Below are 24845 nucleotides of genomic sequence, written 5' to 3' on the forward strand. Positions count from 1 at the left end.
GTAGGAATCTAATCCTATCTGGGATTTAATACAAATGTCTACGGGCGGCAGTGGCCACTTATATTTAGGCCCAGGGCTGCATGCTCTGTCTCTACTTCTATGTTACAAAAAGGTTTATAAAACGGAAAAACGATGGTAGTATTGTTCGTCAAGGTAGAAACTACCTTGAAATATCCCCGCTAGTAGGAGCGGCCTGCATTTCTAAGAAAAACCGCTGGCTGCAAGGAGAGGATCACAGGCTTCAGGTTACTGACCTCTGAACCAAAAACTAAACCACATGTAATAACGCTCGAAACACGCTCAAAATATACTTTAAATAAAGTTAATTTGATACGAGATATAATCTTTTACTACCACTATCATAAATCAGTTTTAAATAAACTATAAAAAGCTATAAAACAAAATACAGTATGATGACAAGATATTATTACATGTTACAACACGTGACATACATTCCGAACGAAAGCAATGTAAACATGAAAACAAACAAACAACGATTTGTAAACAAAGCGTGCATGAAATAAACTCAGTACATTATCATGCCAAATTCTTGCAATTTTTATGTTAACAGTCTTAAGAGTGACCGCCCGATGAGTAGCTGTTGCTAGCGCAACTGTTAGATTGCCTACAATGAATCTAAAGGACATGTTTCAAAATGTATGGGCTCCCGGCCACCTTTTGTACACTCTACTAAAAACTAAGAAAACATGCAAAGAACAATTCGTAGGGGTTTATTTTCTTCAAATCATGTTCGTTTAATTGTTAAAAAACAATAATTTACACTTAAACTTGCAACACAACAGTGGAAAAACATCATGGCGGTAGTGATTCCCGTAATAATGTCATCTGTCATTCTATTTTAACTTGACTATATACATTATATACGTTTTATATATTTTTTACGCGAATGGGCGTAGATATATAAATATTGTATTGTATGTATTGAGAAACAATGCCTATATTTGATAAACGTTAATTATATTTACTTTCATAAATCTTGACTAAAAACAAACATACCAAAATATGTACTTCTATACCAATTTATTTTAGTTAAAACATTTAAGTGTGTAAATAAAACAACTTTAAGTACACATTTGATAATATTTTACTTATTCTTAACTTAGATACATTATTTATTCATTTTCAATATCTTCCCTTATCCATATTTTCATCCAATCATGTAGCAGGTTCTGTAATATCCTGTGACGAGCTCAGCCCAAACATCAAACAATGGTCATAATGTGAGCGCAACTACCTACGAGTACGGTTCGTTGCCCAGCGATGCAGTTGCAATAATAACTGATTATTTTGTCATCCCAAGAATGTCCTTGCCTTGCTTATGCAATTATCTAAAAAAAGAGAAATGTAAAAAGATTAGCTTCTCTAGTTTAAAATTATTAACGATTATTTCACGATTAATACAACTAACTGATGTATAATTTACCTGATGATGTTGAATCCTTGTCAACGCAATCCACAACCATCGCACGAAAATCACAAGACTCCATAAAACATAAGCTGGGTAAACAAGTGAGGTAGAATCAGTCCAAAATCGTAAGCAGCACAAAGCAGAAAACATATTCAGGATTAAAATTGAATCTTCTCACCAGTACATATTGATTCAACGTTTACATTGGAGTCCACTATTATTATATAATATGTATATATCCACTTTACACATATCAAATTGACAACTTCTTCTTTTTTAATTTGACATGTCACTTACATCTATAAAACCAGATACTATTTAAAAGGTGGTTTTGTTATAATTATTATAAATAATTAATTAAATTCAGAAATAATAACGGGATACCCAAAACAAAAGCCAGGTGGTAAAGTACTAAGGTAACAATAACTACGACAAAAACAGCGAAATACAGAATTACCGACATCCAAAGAGTATAGTAACCTATGTGTGGAGTACACATAGGATACCTGACCGACATCGACAGTTTTGAAAACTTGACATGACAGTATTCCGCCATATTTAATATTTCAATGAGGAATGCTTATTTTAAATATTTTTAAACAGGAATACTTAAGGTTATCAAAATATATGTGTATTTTTCTTCAATTATACAAATTAATCGTGTTTTTTAGATATAGTGTACATGAGATGGCCGAAAATGAAACATCTCCTTTGAATGTTCTAATTGGTAGAAATTAGTAGAAATTTGACAAATTTCGATCCTTCGTAGACAGAATTTTGATAGATTGATTATTAATACCGGACGTAAGTAGTGGTTAACGCGACTAAGGTAGAGTCGAAGTAGCGAAGCGGCAAATGAGTAGTTATTGCATCTATACAAATAAAATGAAACGAAATATATTTATTTTATATATGCCAACGGCGGCACTTACAAATTGCCAGTTACAATATTTTCTTAAATTACTACCGGATCGGAACGCGACCTCTACTGAGAAGATCCGGTAAGAAACTCAGTGGGTTTGTCTTTTTTAATTTTAAAAATAACTATTCTCTTTTTCATTTTTTTAAATGCCATTATTTTTACATATAATTAATAAAGCATTAGCTCCAGTATCTTGCTTTACATTTATCTAAAAAAAGAAGTTTGTTCAGCATTCCGTAGTATACAGACGCTTATACTAGGGAACGCTGATAGATTAATCGGATAAAACCAAACATGTTGCGGTCATCGGTCGCTTAAGCAACAATTTGGGCACCAGAGTGACTCATCACCTCAAGTGTTCATACATTCGTCTTTGTGCGTGTCCACGGGACCTACGTCATAGGAAATCCTTGTGTGGGACTTGTAAGCGTAGAAAGCGTTTGTATGGAGGCTCATGCAACTATCACCCATGTGATAGTAGCGAAATAGGTCGTCCTACGAAGATTATCAAATATTTATTAAAATTCACGAACACATATTAATACCAATAACAAACAATTAGAGCCACAAGTCATATTTATTACATTTAATCTATTTCTTCTTGAAAAGAAATGTATTTCTAACAAGGTATAATTTTATAAGATTGAAGAACTGTCGCCCATGAACATCTGTAACCAAATCCGTATACAACAGGGTTTATACTGGTACCCTTAGTATAAGTATTTATATTTTTACAAAAATGACTGTTTTTGTATTTGTTAACATAATTCCCATATATTTCTAATCAGTTCTGATACAATCCGCTGGGGGCGCTGATTGAAAATGTATGGGCAAATACGTAAGCAAATACAAAAACAGTATTTTTTGTAAAAACGTAAAAACTCATACTAAGGGTACTGAATTCGATTAGAGAAGCGTTGCTACTCGTTTAAACTTAGGTTGTACGATTTTTGAAAAATATCAGATACGTCCAATTCTTACACTTACGAGTATATATCACTTAACTATAAATTAAAATTGATAACAGGAAACCAAAAAAATACTGCTCTCACACGTTGGCGAATCCACGAGTAAAACTAAATGTGTACCAAAATCGTAAAATCTCTTAGGGCACATATAGACGTCCGGTATATTTTGCCGGATGACATCGGATAATATCGGATCACTACTCATCTAGCGCTTTCTGCTTATTGCATTACCACAGGGCGTAAAATATTTTCAATACTCACACAGAACACTAATCCTGCGATTAATATTTATCCCTCAGTGCCATCCGTCATTTTTTAGACGATCCGGCGTAAGAAAGTCAATTAAATTGTGCCAACTTATTCATGCATTCATATCATATGAATCCCAAACTCATATTATAAACTACATCAACGATAAAAAAAAACGGTGACAGTGTTAGTAGCATTAGCAATTAATAGTTATTAAACTTTTCAAACAGTGCAAATGATAAGTATTGTTCGAAATGAATAGAATTAAATAATGCCAAATGAATTGATTGAAATAATCCCAATACACAGTCAAAACTTTTTTTTTATTTATTATAAGTTTATGTAAATGCTAAAATAATGGAAAACAAACATTAAATCATACAACACAAGTAACAGTTAAGAAACCTTTTCCTGTCGCGCGTGTTTACACGCACGTTCCACACGCACACATTTATAATTTGTATTTCTTTATACAATGCGTGTGCGTATGAAACGGTAGACTGCAAGTGGCACGCGTGCGGGACGCTCGTGCAGGCATAAACACGCACGAAAAAGAAATTCTCTTACGCTGTTTGTCCACCAACCACGATACCGAGCCGATACCGACAATTAATGACGGCGCCGAAGTAGCGTACATACATTTGCTATAGCAGCTTGTCCACCGAACGTCCGTCACCCGAGCACCGTCATCCCATAGTAAATGTATGTGTACGCTACTTCGGCGCCGTGATTAATTATCGGTATCGGCTCGGTGACGGTGCAGTGGACAAACAGCCTTACTGTACACTCCCGGAAAATCATGAGTATATTCATATAGGCGTTAGTCGCTCCGTTTTTCGGTAAAAACGTCTGTCTACAAACGCTCTAACCAACACCCGTAGGCGTGCTTTCAGACAAAACACGTATATATTATAATTGTGAGTCACGCCGGAGTCCTCACTATATTTACGTGTAGCGTGACAGACCGACACGCTATTGTCCGGACAAGCGATTTTATATTTTATTCACGTGTTTGGTTTATTATGTAATTTATCAAGAGTACATTTATTTTCGGCTTGGCGTTGTTGGCGGACATTTTTTCGCGGAGTTTTTCTGTTGCACGGTGAAGGAATTTGGATAAAACTATGTATTGTTTAAATTTTTGTAATTACCAATATTACGATACAACTTTATGGAAGTCAACAGTTTTTAGATTATAACTGAATAATTTAAGCAACGTTGTGAGGTTGAACTTTGAATGTGTGACCGCTTAAACCAAACTTAAAAGCAACATTTAACTACCTGTTTATTTACATAAGAAGAACAGTTTAATTTCTTCATTGATTTTTTAACAGTTAGTTTACCTTAGAGTTAAGTATATGTCATTGAATACTGTTAAAATATTTGAAAACATAATGCTGCCTTCGCGTAATACATTTCACAAAATGGTTAAATAACTTTACTACTTCCAAAACTCCATAGTACATATTGAGAAATTACGAAAATGCTGCCGGTTTTAGTGAAAATTCGGTCTCATATGAACGAAAAAGGACTTAAAATGGGTTAATCTACACATCGTGCGTGCTACGCGCTACGCAAGCTGTTAAAGCCTACTACGAGATGCTACGACGGCTACGCGTGTAGACCAAAACTAACTTGCCATAGATAAGCAACGCTTACGACTAATCTACATTTAATCAACATTAAACACCGTGGTCTAAACTTCTCATTCAAAATGATACCAGTGCTCAGTAATGGAGTAGAAACAACGGTAGCAATAAAGGTGGTAGATCCCATCGTGGGTCAATTCCGGAGACTCCAACGGGGATATTAAAATAAAATATAGCAGCTTTAGACTTTTAAACCAAACACAAGCTAATGTGTTCTACATTTTTTTCAGAATCGCATTCTGGTTTAATTGTTTGTGTATTATTGTGAACTTATAATTGATACAGTAATGGGAAAATAATCGGTAACTTCAGAAGGCTGTTGGCCACAAAGCACGGATCTACAGATTGGACACACATGCGCTGAGCATGATTATTACGAAATGAAATCAATGATATGTTATTTTTAAAAATATAACAATACAAGTATTTCATATACTTTTCATATATGTATTGGTGCGTATCGTATGGTATGAGAGTCTGCCTCTCTTGCCAGGATTCGGGGTTCGTTCGAATCCCAGGTATAAACTCTTATTTATAATTATTATTTTTATACCACTTATTTATATATTTCCACTAAAAACTACGCGTGAGTAAATTAAACTATCATGACTGAGAGATATAAAAAAATGTTCTTTTGGGTATATGAAGTATACTTGAACAGAGCGGTGATCTGTAAACTAATTCTTTGTGTTGAGAGAAGACCAATGGCCAGCAGTGGAACAAAAATGGATTGATAGTGATGTGCCAATGATAAACAAACATAAAAACTTTAAGTTTACGTTATTAATGTACGATATTCTACGTATCTATATTTTAGTTTAAGAAACCTATTATAAGAAACTTACTTGAGACAGAAATATCTGCAAAAGAAAGTAAAGATATAGATAGTATAAACAATGATTTATAAATATTCATTATGCTGGCATACAAATTCAATTGTTATGAAAATGGTATGGAATGTTTGTCTACAAGACATTAATTAACATTCAATTGGTTCTACCGGACATTGAGTGAATAAAATTATGAATAATGTAATTATAGTACTTAAATCAAAAATAAAATGAATAAAAAATTCAAAGAAGATATTTCATAGAATTCAATATGAAGAACAAAAATCTACTATCTCTTTGCAAGGTTTTATATGATGAATGAAAGAAAAGAGATAAAGATAAGGAGAAAACTTTCATAAAAGTCAATTCAAAGTTCTATAATTTCTATTAAGATAAAAAAGAAAAATATAGATATGTGTGCAGTTCACATGCAGTGGAAGTGAAATATTTCCAAAACGACTGTTTCTCTACAATTTGTCTTCTTTATACGGATTTTATCGATAATTAATAATAATTAATAATAATTAATAATTTAATTATTTATTTATAGTTACAAAGACTCATTTACGTTTGATACTTTAAAAATTAAATGTAGAAAGCTGCAATGAGAAATATAATTTAAAAGTAGTATATATTATTCTGCTTCTTTGATGGACAAAGCAAGCAACACAATAAAATGTATTTGAAGGATGGTTGGCTGGCGAGATACTACCACCACAACTATTTCCAGTGTAATGTAATTTTGACATTTTGGCGGGAGGGTATGAATGCCCGCTAACTTATATGTGTCACAGGCAACTAATTAGGCAGGCAAAATTAAAATCAGGTACAGTATTGCTAGTGCCTATGGTCGCACTGTTTTTTTAAATATTATGTGGAGGTAGTAGACGGGCCACCCAGGAAGCTAAGATGCTTAATATCTAGGCTAGGAGGCTAGGCTACAAATGCTAGGCTAGGAGGCTACGAATGCTACGGAACCCACGCCAAAGAAAGCTTCATATCAAAAGTTCCATTAACATTATAGTAACTATTTTCGAAGTAAGCACTTTAAATAATTTTATGTGTATACTTTTGCTTAAAGTCGGTAAGACCACAATATTAGGGGAATCCCCTAAATTGTTTTCAATCTGAGTTATTTGTTTAATCCGGTCACGTGGAATAACTTCTCAATAATATAATAGAAACAAAACAATGAAAATGCAATAATATAGAAATAATTTACTTTTATTGGTAAGTTACAAGGGCCTCTTGTTCTTATTTACTGTGGGCCCTGGGCTGACCTTGTCTGACACCGGTGGTAACAGGCAATTGACTGAACGACAGGGTAATTTGTTAGCTTTCACTTAAAAATAATAATAGGTAAGCAAAAACATGCAAGCTCCTTCAAATAAATATATGACCCAGAGATCTATGTTGTGACCACCATACACAATGTTTTTGATTCTACAGAGTTCAATCCCTGGTCAGGTCAAAAAAATTGTGAACCATTAATTTATCTACAATGTATGTCCTGAATCTAATGATGATAATAATTATACTTGTCTTAGCAGATGTCCACAACGTCCACAACAAAACATCAGTATATTATGAGTGTAAGCATTTAAAGTTTTATTTACGTATCTATAGAGTATTTAGTATAGTGTGGCTGATTAAGCATGAATTTAGTGGACATTTTAAATGAACGTAACAGATAACACAGAATTGATTGCGACTGACCTGAGGCGTCCATGCTGCGGCGACGCGGCTGGGGGAGCGGCTGCGCGTCCGCCACAGCCGCTTGCTCATGCTCTGCACCACGCTGCTCGACGACCGCGACTTCTGCATGCCACCTGCGGAAGGACCCACGGCTGGAGCGCGACCCAGCAACGCCGAGAGGAATGAGTGCGACTGGGACGGTGATGGCGGCGACGTTGGTGACGACGCGATTGAGGCGAACTGCAACTCACGGTACGTCAGAATCCACCCTTCCTCAGTTTGACAGCCCTTGTGGGGCCCATCGTCGTCCACTTCCCCCGGCATCCGAGGCTTTATGTTCCGCAGGTTCTTATCATAATTGATCCGCTTAAACCGATCCGCCTTATCGGCGTCCACGCTCTTTTTCCGAGCCATCCGGAGATACCGTTTGATCGTGTCGCTAACCGACTGTGACACGTCATCGTGATCCACGCTAGAGCGCCGCCGAGGACGCCTGTCCGGCGGCGGACTCGTCGGGCTCGTCGGAGCCGTCGCCGCTTCTATTTTCTCGCGATACGCACGCTCCAACTCCACCAGCACTTCTTCTGGTATCGCGTGGGTTTGCGTTCCACAATCGACATACTTATCTTCGAATGACTCACCCAAAACTTCGATAAGTGGTGGCGGAGACATCGGTGGCGTTCGGTAGGAGTCATCTCCATCGTTACCGCGGTAGCCACCGACACTCCTCCGCAAGATGCCCCGCGGTGAGACCGCGCTGAGCGTGCTCGGTCCGAAGCTGCCGGCGCCGCCGCCGCCGCTCCGACCGCCCCTGTACGGTTTGGTTTTACGAACATCCTGATATATTTTTTTCAAGAGATTCCTATCGTTCAACAGATCCTGCACTGAAGTGTCCTTGTTGGTCAACCGACTATAATATCTACCGAGATTGTCGTTTAAAACTCGCTGCGACGGATCGCCGTCGGAATCGGCGGGGCCGCGCTCCGCTTGCCGTTTTAAATAGTTCCGTAACGCGCGCACTAGCTCATCAGAGTCCGTATACTTTGGAGGTGGCTTATCATCTTCTAGTTTCAGGTACTTTCGCAATAAATCAACTAACACACCCTCGTCGTTCTCCGCAGGGGTGGAACGTGGTTCCGCATTTTTAAACACTGAATTAAATGCCAACGAAGAAGGTGAAGGCGGCGGGGGAGGCGCCGCGAAGAAGTCTCGCCTCAACTTGGCGATATCAAACCGCCCGCCCGAAGTGTGAGGGATGAAGAGATCGGTGGGGCGCACGGGCGGGGAGACCGCGTCGTCGGAGGGCGAGCGAGCGCGCACGGAGCCGCCGCGCGGCCGCTTCTTGCGCCGCGGCTTGGGCAGCACGCCGGGGTACGAGCTCTTCCGCCACAGTAGGAACCGCGGCTCGCGCGAGCACACGTCCTGGAAGTAGGCCTCGATCCGCGGGACGTCCTCGGACCTGTTCTGCGCGCCATCCGGGATGAGCCGGCGGCCGGCGTCCGACATGTACTTCCACGTCTTGCGCGTGAGCAGCCATCGCTCGCGCGGCTTGTCGCGGCGGCGGACGGTCTTCGTCATGGGTTCGGCGGCGTCGAGGCGGGGGCGGCGGCGGCGCTCCATGGCGGTCACGCGAGGCGCTCGCGGGTCCCTCGCCGCATCTCCCGGCCTCGGCGCGCACACCTGCCCGCGCAAAACTGAACGTTCCTCGCCACCGTTCGGAATATTATGCGCCGAAATAGACGTCCGTTAATAGAGCGGCCGTGAACTGAATATAGGGTGCGCTCGCGGCGGCGGCGCTGGCGGCTCGGCGCGGCGGACTGGCCGTCCGTAAACAAACTGCGCGCCCACGCCGCCCGCCCCGCGCCCGCTTCCTTGACCTATACGGTGACAAGCCCTACCACCTACCATTGATGATGGTCAGGGCTCGATCAGCCCTCGCGTCCTTCACTCCGACACTAGGTCAGTCGGACACGAAAATATATACAGTTAGTTTTACTTTCGTCCGAAACATATATCCTTATTTTCCGATGACAGTTTGCATTCATATTGAAGTAACAACTAACAAGTTATACAATATCGTAGTAAACAAAAGCTGCTATAAAATTAGCACTAGCATCTAGTAATGCTCGGCTAATTATACTATCCAATTTTAAACTGCCCTTCTAAATATTTGTATGTATTAAGGAGTTATTAATTATGTTTGACTGGAGCAAGCAGGTGCGGAATTTTTGGCAAGAGTGATCGCATTGTTTAGAAACTGGATTAGGTGATAAGTCAGGTGACTTTATCATTCCGCATATAGTAACTGTATGTACTTATGTATAAATAAAATATTTATAAATATAAAAGTCTCAAAATACGCATTGAACGACTTTCAGTGGATAATGTTAAGTACAAGCATTTATTGACAGGTCGGAGATGATATTACTTTTTTAAATATATTTTGTAGTTGTAGTTGTATTTGAAGGTGGTGGAAGAACCCTTTGTGGTTCGACTCCGGCGGCACCACCGCCACACCTATTTCTACCTAATAACAGCAGTGTTTGCCGCTACTGTGTTCCAGTTTGAAGGGTGTGGTAAGAAAAACAGACTTTTCCGAGGCATTCCAGCTTAGTCCTCAGGGGTAGCGGCGCGTCTGCGGCCGACCTCAGGTGGGAATATCTAATCCTATCTGGGGTTGATTATAGATGTCCATGGGCAGCAGTAACCACTTATCATCACATGGACTATATGCTCATTTGTTATTTCAATCTTATCATACTCAGATCTCGAGCAAATAAATGCTGGCGTACCACAAGGCAGTGTATTGGGGCCGGTCCTGTAACACTTATATACCTGTGACATTCCATAAACAGAAAATAACGTCTTCGCAACTTTTGCTGATGATACTGCAATCATAGCTGTAGGGAATGATCACACTGAAGCAGCGGAGAAATGCCAAGTAGCTATCTACAAAGTAATCAATGCTGCAGGAGCTCAAATACAGAGCTATGCATTGACTGCTTGGGAAACATTCCTCGCTGTCTATATACAATAAAATATTGTTATATAAACAAGTCCTAATGCCTGTATGGATAAATGGTATTCAACTCTGGGGCTGTACCAAAAAGAGTAATTTAGATATCATACAAACGTTCCAAAATAAAGTACTTAGGGGTATTGCAAATGCAACTTGGTATGTAAGAAACGAAGATTTACATCGGGACCGTCAAGTAGACTTTGTTAAAAAAGTGATTAGTACTTATGCTGAAGGTCATCAAAAAAGACTTCACCATCACGTCAATATCGAGGCGATCCAGCTCCTCGATACGACGAACCTAGTAAGAAGACTCATAAGGACTAAACCATTTGAGTTAGTGACATGACACAGTGTAGTGTTAGTGAAATAGTGATAAGTGAACATTATAGAACACAAGAACAATGTGTCTACTCCTTTTATGAGATAAGACAAAGAAGTGCAGTATCAGAGGACGTCGCCTTCATTATATGATTATTTAGCAGTTTAAGTTAGCGTAAAATTACTCATTAGTCTTATAGTAGGCTAGATTGTCATTAATATTAAGTACCTTATTACTCATTCGGTACTTTATAAATGAAAAAAAAACTTATCATACTAATAAAAATCTGAGTATGGCTTTTACGCAGCTTAGTTATACAGTTCATTATGAAAATTTTGAGGTAGGATTCGAACCTCGGACTCTCCGATTGATAAACCAAGTTTCTAACCATTACGCTTATAAGTATTTCTCGTGACTACTTGTTCTATAATAGAATACGTGTAAATTATATTTTAGTACATATCGTCAAGTACGCTTAACTCCTAATAAATTTTGGTCATAGAATTCTCTTGGGCAGCTACCAAAATAGACAGGTAATATTTATGGAGACAAGTCAAATTAATAGAAATAAATAAAAGTGGTCATGTTAGAAGCGTTGCCAATTTATTACATCCAGCATCCATCACGAGATAAGGTGATTCCTAAATTATGGTCTTTGATAGTGTCTACTACTTTTCTTATTGCAGAAGGAAGGAACCATGATTAACAAACGGCAGAGCAAATGTTAACACCCAACTTTACAATATATATATTTTTATATACTTATACCTAAACAATGAGACCAGGAGTCCAGGTAGCCCTGGACAATTGCAACACCAGAGGAGTCGCCAATGCATCGCCGGCTTTGGAGGAGAGCTGTTTTTGCACCTTTAGTTAAACGATGAGAAAACAAACAACTAACAATTTTATGTGCACTGAAGGCGAGGCAGATCCGAGATACTGAAGTATATACCAGGAAGATAGCGACCAGACACGATTAGCGCGTCATTATTAAACAAGAATATGATGACCATGACTGTTCTGCCAAGAGCGTAACGCTTAAGAAGGTAGAAGAGAAGAAGAGCCCTCAAATACAAAATTTATCAACTCAAGATTGATAGAAGTTTAAAGGTATATGGTTCTGCGAAGCCGCGATAGCCCAATGGTTTAGAATCTCGGTGTCTTGAACGAGGGTTCCGAGGTTAAAATTCTAGGTACGCGCCTCTGATTTTTTAAAGTTATATGTGTATTAGAAATTAATTTTCACTTGCTTAAAACGGTAAAGGAAAACATCGTGAGCAATCCTGCATACCTGAGAGATTTATATTAAAAAAGTCTCAAAGGTATGTGAAGTCTACCAATACGCACTTGACAACGCGGTGGACTATGGCCTAATCCTTCTCATTCTAAGAGGAGACCACTGCCTAACAGTGGGACAATAATGGGTAATGGGTTGATGACGGTTCTGCGAAAGTAGCGCCACTGCTAAGTACTTGTAGAGCAAGTACTTCTGTCCTATAACAGCAAGAAGAAGTGCTTAGTACTTAGTGCCAAATGAGCCTATCTACCTCTTGCGAGTCTAGATCTATTACATTAGAAGGTAAATAGATATAGCCTAATTGATAGACAGACCCTATAGACTATATTACTAAAATAACTTAAGAATTTTATTATTTACTTTGCACGACAATCAAATTAGGTTTTCAACCTTTTTTTTATAGTTTAACCTTACGATTAGGCAGACATGCTACCTGATGGAAAATAATCAAATGCCGCCAATGAATCGCCGGCTTTTTATGAGAGCCCTTTTTGTACCTTTTTTTGAAGAGCCTTTTTTAAACAAATTATTCAACGTATTAAAATGAATAAAGTGATTAATTCCCACTTACACCTTAATTAGGTCTATATCCAGTTAATTACATCACAAAGCACGCTGTTGAAAATAATAGCACGTATCGTAGTCACGTACGGCCATATTAGTTCGCGCTACACTTTGTGTACAGATCCGATTACCTACGCCCAAAAATCCATCCTTCATCCCTTTCACCCTCATTCACCTCCATTCAAATTGCTTTATACAAAAACTATTCAAAAAAGTTACGACGACTCAAATGTTAAAAGAACACTAAAATTACATTCAGATCTCAAATTGAATTACGACTAGAAAACTTTCCGTGCAAATTTACATTCAGATGATAATTCAAACAACACAAACGAATGAATATGTAACACTCGTAAATACTCGGCGGGTGAAAGAATAAATAGGTATGTAATTTTTGCGCTAAAAGAAAATCATAATAGTTTTAGTACAATGTTTACAGCGCGGAAAAATTCTCGATATTGCATTTCTCGACGTTACATTCTGCACAAGTTGTGTCATACATTAACTTCCTAGACCACTTATAAAAATAAACTTCCAACATAACATAACGCACAAAACACTATGAACACACAGCGCCATCTAGTTGGAAAGCGGGAAACGAGGAAAACTGTAAGCTCGCCAAAAGCTTCGCGAATCGAACGCGGTTTGAGTAGGTGTTGCTTCCGGAAAATGTCGGTAGATGGCAGCATATGTTTCGCGAAGATGAACGATGCATTGCAAAATATTAGCAAATGTATAAATATTGCAGATAATAAATAAATGTAGAAAAATTGATTATCTATCACCCAGATTCTATATATTCTTTATGTTTTTACTTCACTAAATTAGCAAGTCTAATAGCGATTGGTAACAACTGATTCATATATTGTTGGAATGCGCGTACGCATTGTCTTATGTATTCCTAATATAGCATTACCACAATCAGTGTATTGTGTCACAAACAATAGCTTGATGAATATTTTGGTCAATGGACAGTGGTTTTTAGACCAACTATTTGTGTCATAGCCCTATGTTTATCAGATAACCATAAAATAAAAATATATCGAAGTGAAGTATATATATTGAAGTGAAGATTTCTTACCATCAACAGCCTTTAAGGGATAGGAATATTTTTAAATTAGCTCCGTCGAGTGACTCTTAGTGATTAATTTGAGTGAAACATTGATTCTGTTTTATATAGTTTTAAAGACATAATGATGTCCTTGGGTTTAGAAACCTCACTTTATTATGTTTTGATCCGTTTGTTGTTAACGTTACATCGTTAAATATAAAGAAGTAAAAAGAGGATACTTTTGAAAATGTTTTATAAATAGTTTTAATATATATAATTTTCGTGTTCTTTACTTTTAATTTCTAATGATCACTTTTCTATATAATGGACTAAATGAGATAATCCTTACTAATATTAATCTTTACTAATATTATAAATCCGAAAGTAACTCTGTCTTTTTGTCTCTTCTTCACGCCTAAACCACTGAACCGATTTTAATGAAATTGTGTACAAAGATAGTGTGAGACCCGACAAAGGACAAAGTTTAGTTTTTATCCCGGAAATCCCACGGGAACTAGGGATGGCGATCTAAGATCGATTAATCGAAGAATCGATCTTTTGAACCAAAAAAATCGATTATTTTAATAGATATTAGTAAGTATTTAATCGTAAACTATGCATTTGATCAAGTGATGATCTTTAGCAAAGTGGATGTCGATGAGCCCACGAAGGTTTCAGAGTTGGTACGGCCAATTTACGCCAGATGGCGACACTGACATTCCAATGAAGGTACGAATTTTCAGTTTTATGTATGTTAGTATGTCATATGGTTTTCTTTTAAATGCGGGCGAAGTCGCGTTTCCTTACGACTTTTCATGCACCGTCATAGGTAAAGAAAACATCGCGAGATAAATCAATCTACACTTTGCGGCCAAGCCCCGCAATAGGAAAATAATACGTTGACGAAATATTTATTGTACAGCTGATATAAACAACAAGAAACTCCCTACAATAAACAAAGAATGTTAATAAAATGAAGATAGCATTCATCACACAGTTACTAGGTATACGAAATGTCCAAATTAATCTTCTCGATCGTAAGTAAACACTCAATTGACGCACATTCAATAACTTGTGAAAAAACTCGTTATCCGAGCATAAATATTTATAGTGAAACAACTTATTGCAAAACTAATGTACTAGAGTTGTACGATAGTATCGTGTATTAAAGTATCTATGTACAATTTATAGATATAATTTAATTTAATATAATTTTGACGACCCGCGTGGCGGAGCGGTCACCATGCCGGTTTGACGCGCGAAGGGGTTCGATCCCCGGCCAGACAGATATCTAAATGATGAATTTAGATTTCTGTTTCTGGGTCTGGGTGTTTGTTTATTTGTCTATGTGTGTGTTCAGGGCACCCACGACACAGGGAATCTTAGTGCGGGGTTGTGAGTGTAGAAAGCGTTTATTTATTTATAATTTACATTTTTAGTACGCTTTACATATTAATGTTAGATTCTTTTAAAGGATTGGATCATGTGGTCCAATTGATCGTAAGTGATTGACTGATTACTGTAGTAGCTTATTGACTCCTGCCGCCGATGGACATTATAATCAACCCCAGATAAGATTAGAGTGTACTATCTGAGGTCAGCCACAGTTGCAATTCTACTCCTTTTTTTATTACGAGGGGAAACCTTCAAAAGGCACCCTATGCCGTGGGAGCGACACGGGGTTATGTGGGAATCTTACCGTACTAAAAACACCCCGGTGGCCTCGGCGCTGCGTTGAGGATTCCTGGGTCTCCAAAGGAATGCAACCTGAGTCCTCTTAGCGCGTTGCCCCGTCCTGAGGCCTATTTTGGAACGCCTCGGATAACTATGACACCCTTACCACAACCTTCAAAGCGGATCACGGCAAAGCTTAACATTGCTGGTATTAGGCAGAAATAGGTGTGGCAATAGTGATTCAGAAGTCATACCAAAGGATTTTTCATCTTATTTTTTTATGTATAAAAATTAAATTTTATTTAAACAGCATTGCCCCGTAAAAACAGATTCAAATAAGCTTCCCTCAAAACAAATACAGGTCTGTGGCTTCCCTGTATCAAATTCGTAATTAGTAGAACATTCAAATAAATGTATTAACACCAGTTCATTAATCCTTTAGGACAACGACATCGAATTTAAAAAATAAATTACGTCGTTACGTTAATTACAACAGCGCGTTTCCTTTGATATTGTGATTCTTCGAACTGGATAAAGTGCGTTAAGATTTAGTGGCGCTGACGTTGTTGTTAGAGGTGTGCCGAGTCAGGTAGACTCGGTCAGTACTCGAGTACTTACATAAACTCGCATACTCGAGTACTAATAAGTGTTCACTCGAGTGCCAGTGATACTCGAATACTGACGGTACTCGTACACTGAGTCGAGTCTTAGGTACCTTATATAGGAGTGAATACAGCAGGAATTGTGCAAGTTAACACTTATTTATTTTTGTTTATGGAGTGACATTGTTTTGTGATTTTTGTGTTTGTGATGAATTCTTTTGACTTTGTACTATTTTGTACTGTGTGTTTTGGAATTTGTGTTAGAAATACTTGAGTAATTTATGTTACTCCAGTTAACATTAAGTATTCGAATTACAAAGTACTCGAATACTTCATGCTACGAGTAACTCGAGTACATTATGAATACTCTGGACTCGATTCTTTTTTATGAGTACACGAATACCAAAAATGGCTGACTCGACACATCACTACTCGTAGTTGTTGTAACGAATGGCGTTATAACGTATATCCGTATGAATTATTGTTTGATGTTATTGAATTACACGTACGAAATAACTCCTTCGAAATAGATTTCTAATGTAAAATACGGTCTCTAATAATACGTCGGACAAAATATATTTTTGTGAAAAACTTACAATGAAAAGCTTTTGAAACCAGCTGACCTTGCAGGTAACACGACTATCGCAACGTAATATAGAACACCATATTTTTTTAATTATTGTAGAGGTAGCAAAGGATCATACAGTCCACTTGATGATAAGAAGTTACTGCTAGAACGACATGGACATCTAGAATCAAGCTGAGGTAAGATTAGAGTTTGACCTAAGATCGGTCACGAGATGCGTTGATACCCCTGAGGAATAATTTGGCCGCTTGATATAAGTTTCCCTTATCACATTTTTAACCGACTTCGCAAAGGAAGAGAGGTTATCTATTCGTCGTATATAGTATATTTGATGTATTTTCAGCGATTTTTTCGCGATGCTGCGACCGATCGACATGTTTCAAACACCATTGTATGCGGCTAGTTTACAGTGGGTACCATTTCATAGAAATTTGAAATATTTTCTAATAAGAATACTAACATAACAGTGGCGGTGGAACCTCCAGAGTAGAACTGTGAATGATTCTACGACTCATTTTTAACTTGTCAATATAGATCAACCCTTTTTTTTTATGTTGACGAGGGGGAAACCTTCAAAAGGTACCCGACGCCATGGGAGTGACACCGGGTTATGTTGGATTGTTACCGCACTAAAACCCCCCCGGTGGCCGTCCTTAGCGTTTGGTGGAGAACTCCGGGATCTCCAACGGAACACAACCGGAGTCCTCCCTCCTAACGCGATGCCCATATAGATCAACCCATGCCCATAAAAGTTCTTTGTTGGTCAAATAGATACCATTAAAGGGAGAGAGGCGATGACGTATTAATAGAATAATGCTAAGCAGATTAGTTTTCAAATCTATTAAGATGTTAGAGTCCATTATCAGATGTTTTCGTATGTCTGTGATTTAATCAAAAGCTACTGATTCGACTAGGATAGTATTCGGTGTCAAATACGATTTTGAATCCCATTAAAAATTTCTCATTCCAATGTTTACATTCAGCGTTTACGTTTACGACTCCCATGATGAAATGCTTTCACATCATTTTATTCTGGTTTATGTTTTAATATTCTTCTGTGTGACATTATTTCCAATTCTTATAGAATTACCACCGTTCTATTTTTAATAGCATTCTTCTGGTATTTTTACATTTTGTGTCAATTCACTAACGCGACGAAAATTAAAAATTACAAAAATTCCAATCGAATTCCAATGTTCCATAGATTCCATTCCAATTGTCGAAGCGTATTCCAATTTCAACCACGTTCCAAATTTAACGCCGCCGTTCCAGTCGCCCTCATTCACTCTCGACATGACATTGAACTTACGAATAAAAACAATTACAATTTATCCAGTCTGAAATAGAGCGATTTATTTGCGCATTGGAGGACATGCGCGTAACGTCTCCCGGAAGCACATCACTACTTTGATGTCGGCTAGTGATGTGAAACAGGAAGCGAGTGCGATCATGTTTTGTTTTAAAATTACGAAAATAAAATTCACGGATATTTAAATGATTAATGTATCCACATCTTGATTGTTTAATAACGGATATCTTTATGAGAGAAAACAGATATTAACAGAGATGACTTGTACATTAATTTAAAGTATTTTGATACCAAACGGAATAATAAACAACTGTAAAATATCAATAATTGGATACATTACCATTATATTTCGTGTGAAATCGATCATCCAAAAAGTCTTTTATTATGCTGATTGTGTGCAGAAAATTTAATAATTCAATTCATTAATCTTAACTTTTTAATAAGAAAATATTTGTGGTATCCTACCCACATAGTCACTGACATAATTTGAAAATCTGTCTGTTTTTCTTTCTGTCAAAAGCCCCATTAGTGAGTTACTGAATGAATGATCGACTTCTGAACGAACTGTCAACAGTAATTAAAAAAATGTCTTATCTTTTTAAGACAAGGCAAACATACTCACATGTATTATTACTATAATTAACACTATTCTCCACTTGTATTGGCATGTTTAGAATTGACTAGAAGGATATCACTTCATGCTTCACCGTCACAAACTGGTAATAACGCCAGGGCATTTATCACTTCACTTGATTAAAGCACTTTTCACTTCATAATTATATCTGGTTAGTTTCACTTCACCATCACATTTTATTTTTATCTATGGCATTCACTTTGATTCATGTGCTGGTTGAAAAAAATATATATAATTATTTTTCAAGTAATAAAAAAATAGAGTATGATTATTATAAATATTATTAATTTAATAAAATTATAAACTGACTTAAATTATGTAAGATATTTTTAGGGTTCCAATTAACTATTACTCTTTCAATACAAAAACAATTATACATATTTTAAAAATCAATACTAAAAAAAGAAAATATGACAATTGAAATTTATATAAAACTTCATCAAAGGGAAAGCCATAGTAAATAGTAAATAAACTGCCATTACGCCATAACGTCGCGCGTGTTAGGAGCGCGCGCGCTGCGTCGCGGCCGCATGTCACTGCGCCTGGAAAGAAAAAGTTTGTATTTTTAATCTGTGCTCGTTGGCGGCAAAGCGGGAACGCGGAAAAATATGTATAATCTGTCGTTTTCGCTATTAGGACACGCTGTCATATTATTATGAAACGGTACGGGAGACTGGAGCGTCGCTCAAAAGAATTTTGAATGGTCCAGATGAATGAAAACTCTGGCCTATTTTCCTATCTCCTTTCTCGTACTAACTTTACTTGTGGAAAAATATTTTAGGAATATTTCTATTATTTTCTTAGATAAAAACCTAAGATTTTACTAAACCAGAAAGAGCTAAAAATATTTGTATCTAAAGGTAAAAAAAAACAATTAAAAAAATGTGAGCAGTCACGGGACGCCTGGCAGATGTGAAACATCGACATTATTTTGTAAAAGTAATATGCAGAAAAGAACATATTGTGATAAGAACTAAATATGTCATAATGATAAAATAAAATATTACGATTTTTTTCCAGATAACGATGACTATTTATTGAATTCGATTGTGCATGGCGACGCGTCGCCACACCGTACACACTACTGCATATAGACTGTATACCATCGTATAGCGGCATGCGTCGCCACGCCAGAAATCGGTTTTACGTGCGGCTATAGATGTTTCACATCAAAAAATGACGAGTTTAGGCCATCTTATGGTAAGTAGTATGTAGCCCATGGATATCAGTTATCAACCTCAGATTGACAATTGAAATTATCACTGTCATCTATTTTCGTGTTTGAAAAATATTAAAGAAGCGTAAATTACACCACGACAGCCATTAAATTACACCCTGACAGCCATTTAAGCCATTTAATTGCTTCCTTCAATTACAAGGCGGTGAGATATCTATACTTATCTATGTTATAAGACAGAACTAGGTGTACACAGTAGTGCCTCTGAACCCACTGACTTCTACCACCTTCAAAACGAACTGCAAAAAGCATACCTATTCTTACTTTTTTAAATAAATCTGAATGAAAAAGTTCAATAAATGCTGCGTAGTGAGTGCATTGTGCGTATCCGACTATTTCAGTCCACGTCGACCGTCTGTGACCGACGCTTTTATGACCGACGTCTGGAGCTCCAGAAATGTATACTTTTCGTAAGATAAAGTACTTTTGAAGGTAAAACTGTTCATAGGTCAACACCGGCCGACAAATACGATCTAAGTATGTAAAGTGCAAAGTAAATAACATGTTTTGTTTTTGTTTGAAGGGTATGACATTCTATTAATGATCAACCTATCCATTTTTTCCCTAGGAAAGATTGATAATTGACAATATATGCCTACTAGAAATTAATTGTCAGATTGATATTTTTAATAGCAGTTCTGAGTATGTGTCCAACCCACAATAGGGATCACTAAGTATCACACCTACATCGCTTTTAAATTATTATTTTTAGCCGTGAGTACCATAGATAAGTAAAGATTACTCACTCCTGACAAGAAAATTGGTTACATTTTCTTTTGGTTGTATTGGTTTTGAGAATTGAAATAGTTGCGTAAAAAAGTTTTGCCACGTCTCCGTGCTAAAATGTCCCTAAAATATTTGAAATAATTATTTATTTATTATGTAAATTACGCAGTATTAGTTATTTATTCGTAAATTTTCTCTAAAAGTGTTTTTATTTGTCAAGAATTCAAAAAAATAACTTACTAATAAGCCGTTTGTGGCTTCATTCAATTTCAAGGCGGCGAAGTATCTTTACTAATCTATGGTGAGTACATAAAACTATTAAAGTCGAGTTAAATACGAACTACATTAAATTCTGTCATCACTATTAATTAAATTCACTACATTTACTCGCAGAAGCCCCAATTTTAAACGTCTCATTAACTACAAAGTAAAAGCGTATGAAACAATTACCACATTTCAGTAAGGGAACACGACAGATCTGTCACGAAAATTTTAAGATATTCGCTATATAAAATTATGTCATCCGGTCTGTGTAACCGTCCCATTAAACGGGAGAGCTGTGACACACATTCTAGATAACAGAATGAGGCGAATAGATACTCATTAATAGAAATAGCGAACATTTTTCACGATAAAAGCTAGCATTTGTAAAAGTGATAAGTAAGAATCTTGTATTCATTTTTGAAGTAGTTACCGAAGAAATAATTGTTCATTTTTTATGAAAATACTTCGATTAGTTTCTGTCCGTGAATCCATAGCCATGGGCTAATTTATGAATAGCTTTGAGATAAAAATATCATTGACATATATTTTAATTTAATGTAAAAAATATGTATTTTAATCATAACTATATTGGCATAATATCAACAGTAGTAATAGACAGAGAACGCAATATTTTTGAAAATAAGTTATAATATAAGGAAACTTAAATTAATAACAAGAAACACCGAAAGTAAATTTATAAAATTCATGATAATATTTCTAGATCTAACAGCAAAATACTAAATCAAAATCGGTTCATCCGTTGAGAAACTACGATGCCAGACACGCACGATACACCTACAAACCTTACACAATACTTTTTCATTCTATAAAATAGCATCATGACATATTTATCTTTTGATAAACATATCCAACTTCTACAATAGCTCATCCAGGACTTTAGTGTGCTCCAAGCCCCTAAACAATAATCTTAGATACAGCAAAAATAAGATTCAAAGAATTTGATGGCGAAAAAGTTTTGTTTAAGTACGTGAATTTCGATTTTGGGGGGAACTTGTGTTATCGTCGTTAATACGAAGCTTGGATAATAACGATATCGCATTTTTATAATAGCACTTTAAAATAATAAGTCACTCATTTAACACTACAATTCAAACATAGATGCAGTGGGGCTGTCAAGTGGGGATGATATCATGGCGGCGCTCGAGTTAACAGAGAGGGCATTCTGGTCGGAGACTTCAGCAAGAACAGTTTAATAACGGGGATATAGTTATAATACCTCTAATCACTATTGTGTACTTACGTGTAATTGCAATATCGTTACTCCGTACCGTATATGTGACTATACTTATACATGACTTTCAAGAGACGTCGATTATAGTTGTTAGCCTTACCCCCTCTTGGATTCTACCCTAATCATCACCTTTTTTGATATATAAAATGAACGACAATTATTATACAAAGACTACACCGAGAGAGTATGATAAGATGCCACTAGACGCGAGGAGCGACGGCCAGGTATATTTAGCCGAGGCAATGACATTGTGCGGCACCGGTAGATCATTGTCAACGAATTACGAATTGATTTATTCGCACGTATTCCTCGTATTCGTGTGATTTATTGGCATGTATTCATCAATCTGCTGTTTATCTGGCGCTTACTTCTGGGAATGGGTGTAAATACATTACATAAAACTGAAGTAGCAAACGACCATACATTCCACTTGATGGTAAGTGGTCACTGCCACCTGAAGACATTTGTAGCCAACTCTGTAAGGAACGACGATTCAACCTTCGGTAAATTACATTAAAAAGAATTGCCTCTTCCGAGGAATAAGATGATCCTTATATGTAGGTTAGCTGGCATCTACATCTTTTCACCGAAACACAGGAACTGGTCTGCAGTAGAAATAGGTGCGGTGGTCCCTCACTTTAACCATGTTTCTACTCGTATTTACCAACTTTCAAAACAAACTGCTCCTACTTAGTCCAACTGTGTTCCAACTTAGCTCTCACAGGTAACAACCTCTGAGACTGTCAATAGGACTGCAATACCATTTGTCCTTGATTATACATTACGTAGAGGTAAATGGGCAGCAACATTCTCTTAACAGTTGTAGGTTCGATCATGGCTGAGCTTTGGTGGAGCCTTAAATATTGTCTTAAATGTAAATACTTTTAAAGGAACAATCAATATTGGGACAGTAATTATTTGATTTTGAAAATAAATTCTACTGAGGTTTTTTAATTATTTTAAACCTTTTACTTTCTGACAAAAGTAACTTCTCCGAAGCAATTACCTCAATCAGCCAGTTTTAAGTCTTCAAATTCATAGAAACATAGAGTTATACTTATACCTAAATTTCTTCAGAACGTATACCAGACATAAAAAACGGTAATTCATAGTTCGTCGCCCTACTAACCCATATTGCCTTGTCACGGTGTAAACAGTTCTGTCCACCTGACGTGTTGTGTAGACAACGGCTTACAACTGAAAATTATTCTTGCTCAAGCGTAAATTGTCTGTGTAAACTATTTTTACACGTATGCACTAAAAGATGGTAGCTTTCGACTGCGGTGAAACTACCGCTTCACCTATTTCTGATAAATAGTAGTTTTCAAGCACATTAGCGCTTTGATTTGAATAAAGATTTTGTGGCCAACGATATCTGATAGAATAAGCGATATTTTAATGTCATACGAGCGTGCAATCTACGTGATCATAATTGGTCACAGCGATCACAGGACATACCAAAATTTATTGTGTATTTAATTTTATAACAAGTTCAGGATAAAATATATTTCGTAATAAATAAACATAAGTATAAACAAATGTACCTGTTTTACATAAAGAACAAAAAGTAAATAAGATCAAACTTTTTGATATTTCGAACTTTTTAAGCAAAATCCTTATATATGCTTCTATTTTATGTTGCAGCAAAAGAACCGCTGCCGCACTTATTTCTAACATTAAGAAGTTCTTACGTTACGATGAAAGGATTCGGATGTCGACTGACTTACATATAGGCGAACGTCTTCAACTCAAGAATGTATGTGTGAGTCTGTTACAGGTGTATTTGGGCTGCTCTGCCCACTGAGTGGATTGCAAACTCGTTTTCAACTTCATTCTTCTAAATGTTTTTCCCTTTTCCCTTACATTTCCTCAACTGTATCTCCTTACAGATGACAGTTGTCGCGAAATTGGCCTACTAAACAGAGTGTGGAGATTTCTCAAATGCCCGTTTGCCAGAGAATTTTGGCACGCCGTGGACATGACGAAAATAATGTGTTATACTCATCGAGCGATATTCCTCCTCCGATTGACAAAAAATAATGTCGTATACGTGTCGTCACTTATCATATTTTTGGGATTCCGCTAAAAATTGTGTTGGTTGTAAATAAATCAAATGTTCTTCAAGTGGTCGACCCGATATCCAATTAATCTCCTCATGAAATTGCGAAAAATAGTTCAAAATTTTACATAAAGACTCTTATGAAGTTTCCTTACTGTAGATATGAACATCAATTGGTTGCATGAGATCTTCGAAATCCAATTTTCGAAAAATCACTTAAGCACTTCAAAATGGAAGACAAAATATTTTGCCAAACATTGCTCCTTCTCACAACTTATTCATCCTCAACCTGTTACTGTTCCTCTATGGGCACAAAGTGGGAACCAATCCCATTTAGGATTTTACCTAAAGTTGATCACAAATTCGTTGCTACTCCTAAAGACTGAGATGGTCTCCAACATCCACCACTGTTCCACCGAAATACGAGAAAATTTTCATAATTTGAAGGTGGTAGAACCCTTTGTGGTTCGACTCCGGCGGCACCAACGCCACACCTATTTCTGCCTAATA

The 24845-nt window shown here is 37.0% G+C and overlaps 1 protein-coding gene across 3 annotated transcripts in view; it reads right to left on the minus strand.

Annotated features, from left to right (window-relative positions):
• RhoGAP102A (Rho GTPase activating protein at 102A) overlaps nucleotides 1–9570 on the minus strand; it is a 66633-nt gene extending 57063 nt beyond the window's left edge. For 2 of the 3 annotated variants that reach the window (XM_073089302.1, XM_073089300.1), the window contains exons 1-2: nucleotides 7764–9570; nucleotides 6063–6077 (exon numbers count right to left, since the gene is read on the minus strand). In XM_073089302.1, coding sequence (XP_072945403.1) covers nucleotides 6063–6077; nucleotides 7764–9362 — 1614 coding nt within the window. In that variant the 5' untranslated portion in view covers nucleotides 9363–9570. The remainder of the gene's footprint in view (nucleotides 1–6062; nucleotides 6078–7763) is intronic. The other variant, XM_073089301.1, reaches the window with a different exon arrangement.
• Nucleotides 9571–24845: the final 15275 nt, after the last annotated feature.

Source organism: Epargyreus clarus, unplaced genomic scaffold (genome assembly GCF_041222505.1).
Source record: "Epargyreus clarus isolate Ecla_fem2 unplaced genomic scaffold, WU_Ecla_fem_2.2 ptg000029l, whole genome shotgun sequence".
In the NCBI taxonomy this organism is placed as follows: Eukaryota; Metazoa; Arthropoda; class Insecta; order Lepidoptera; family Hesperiidae; genus Epargyreus; species Epargyreus clarus.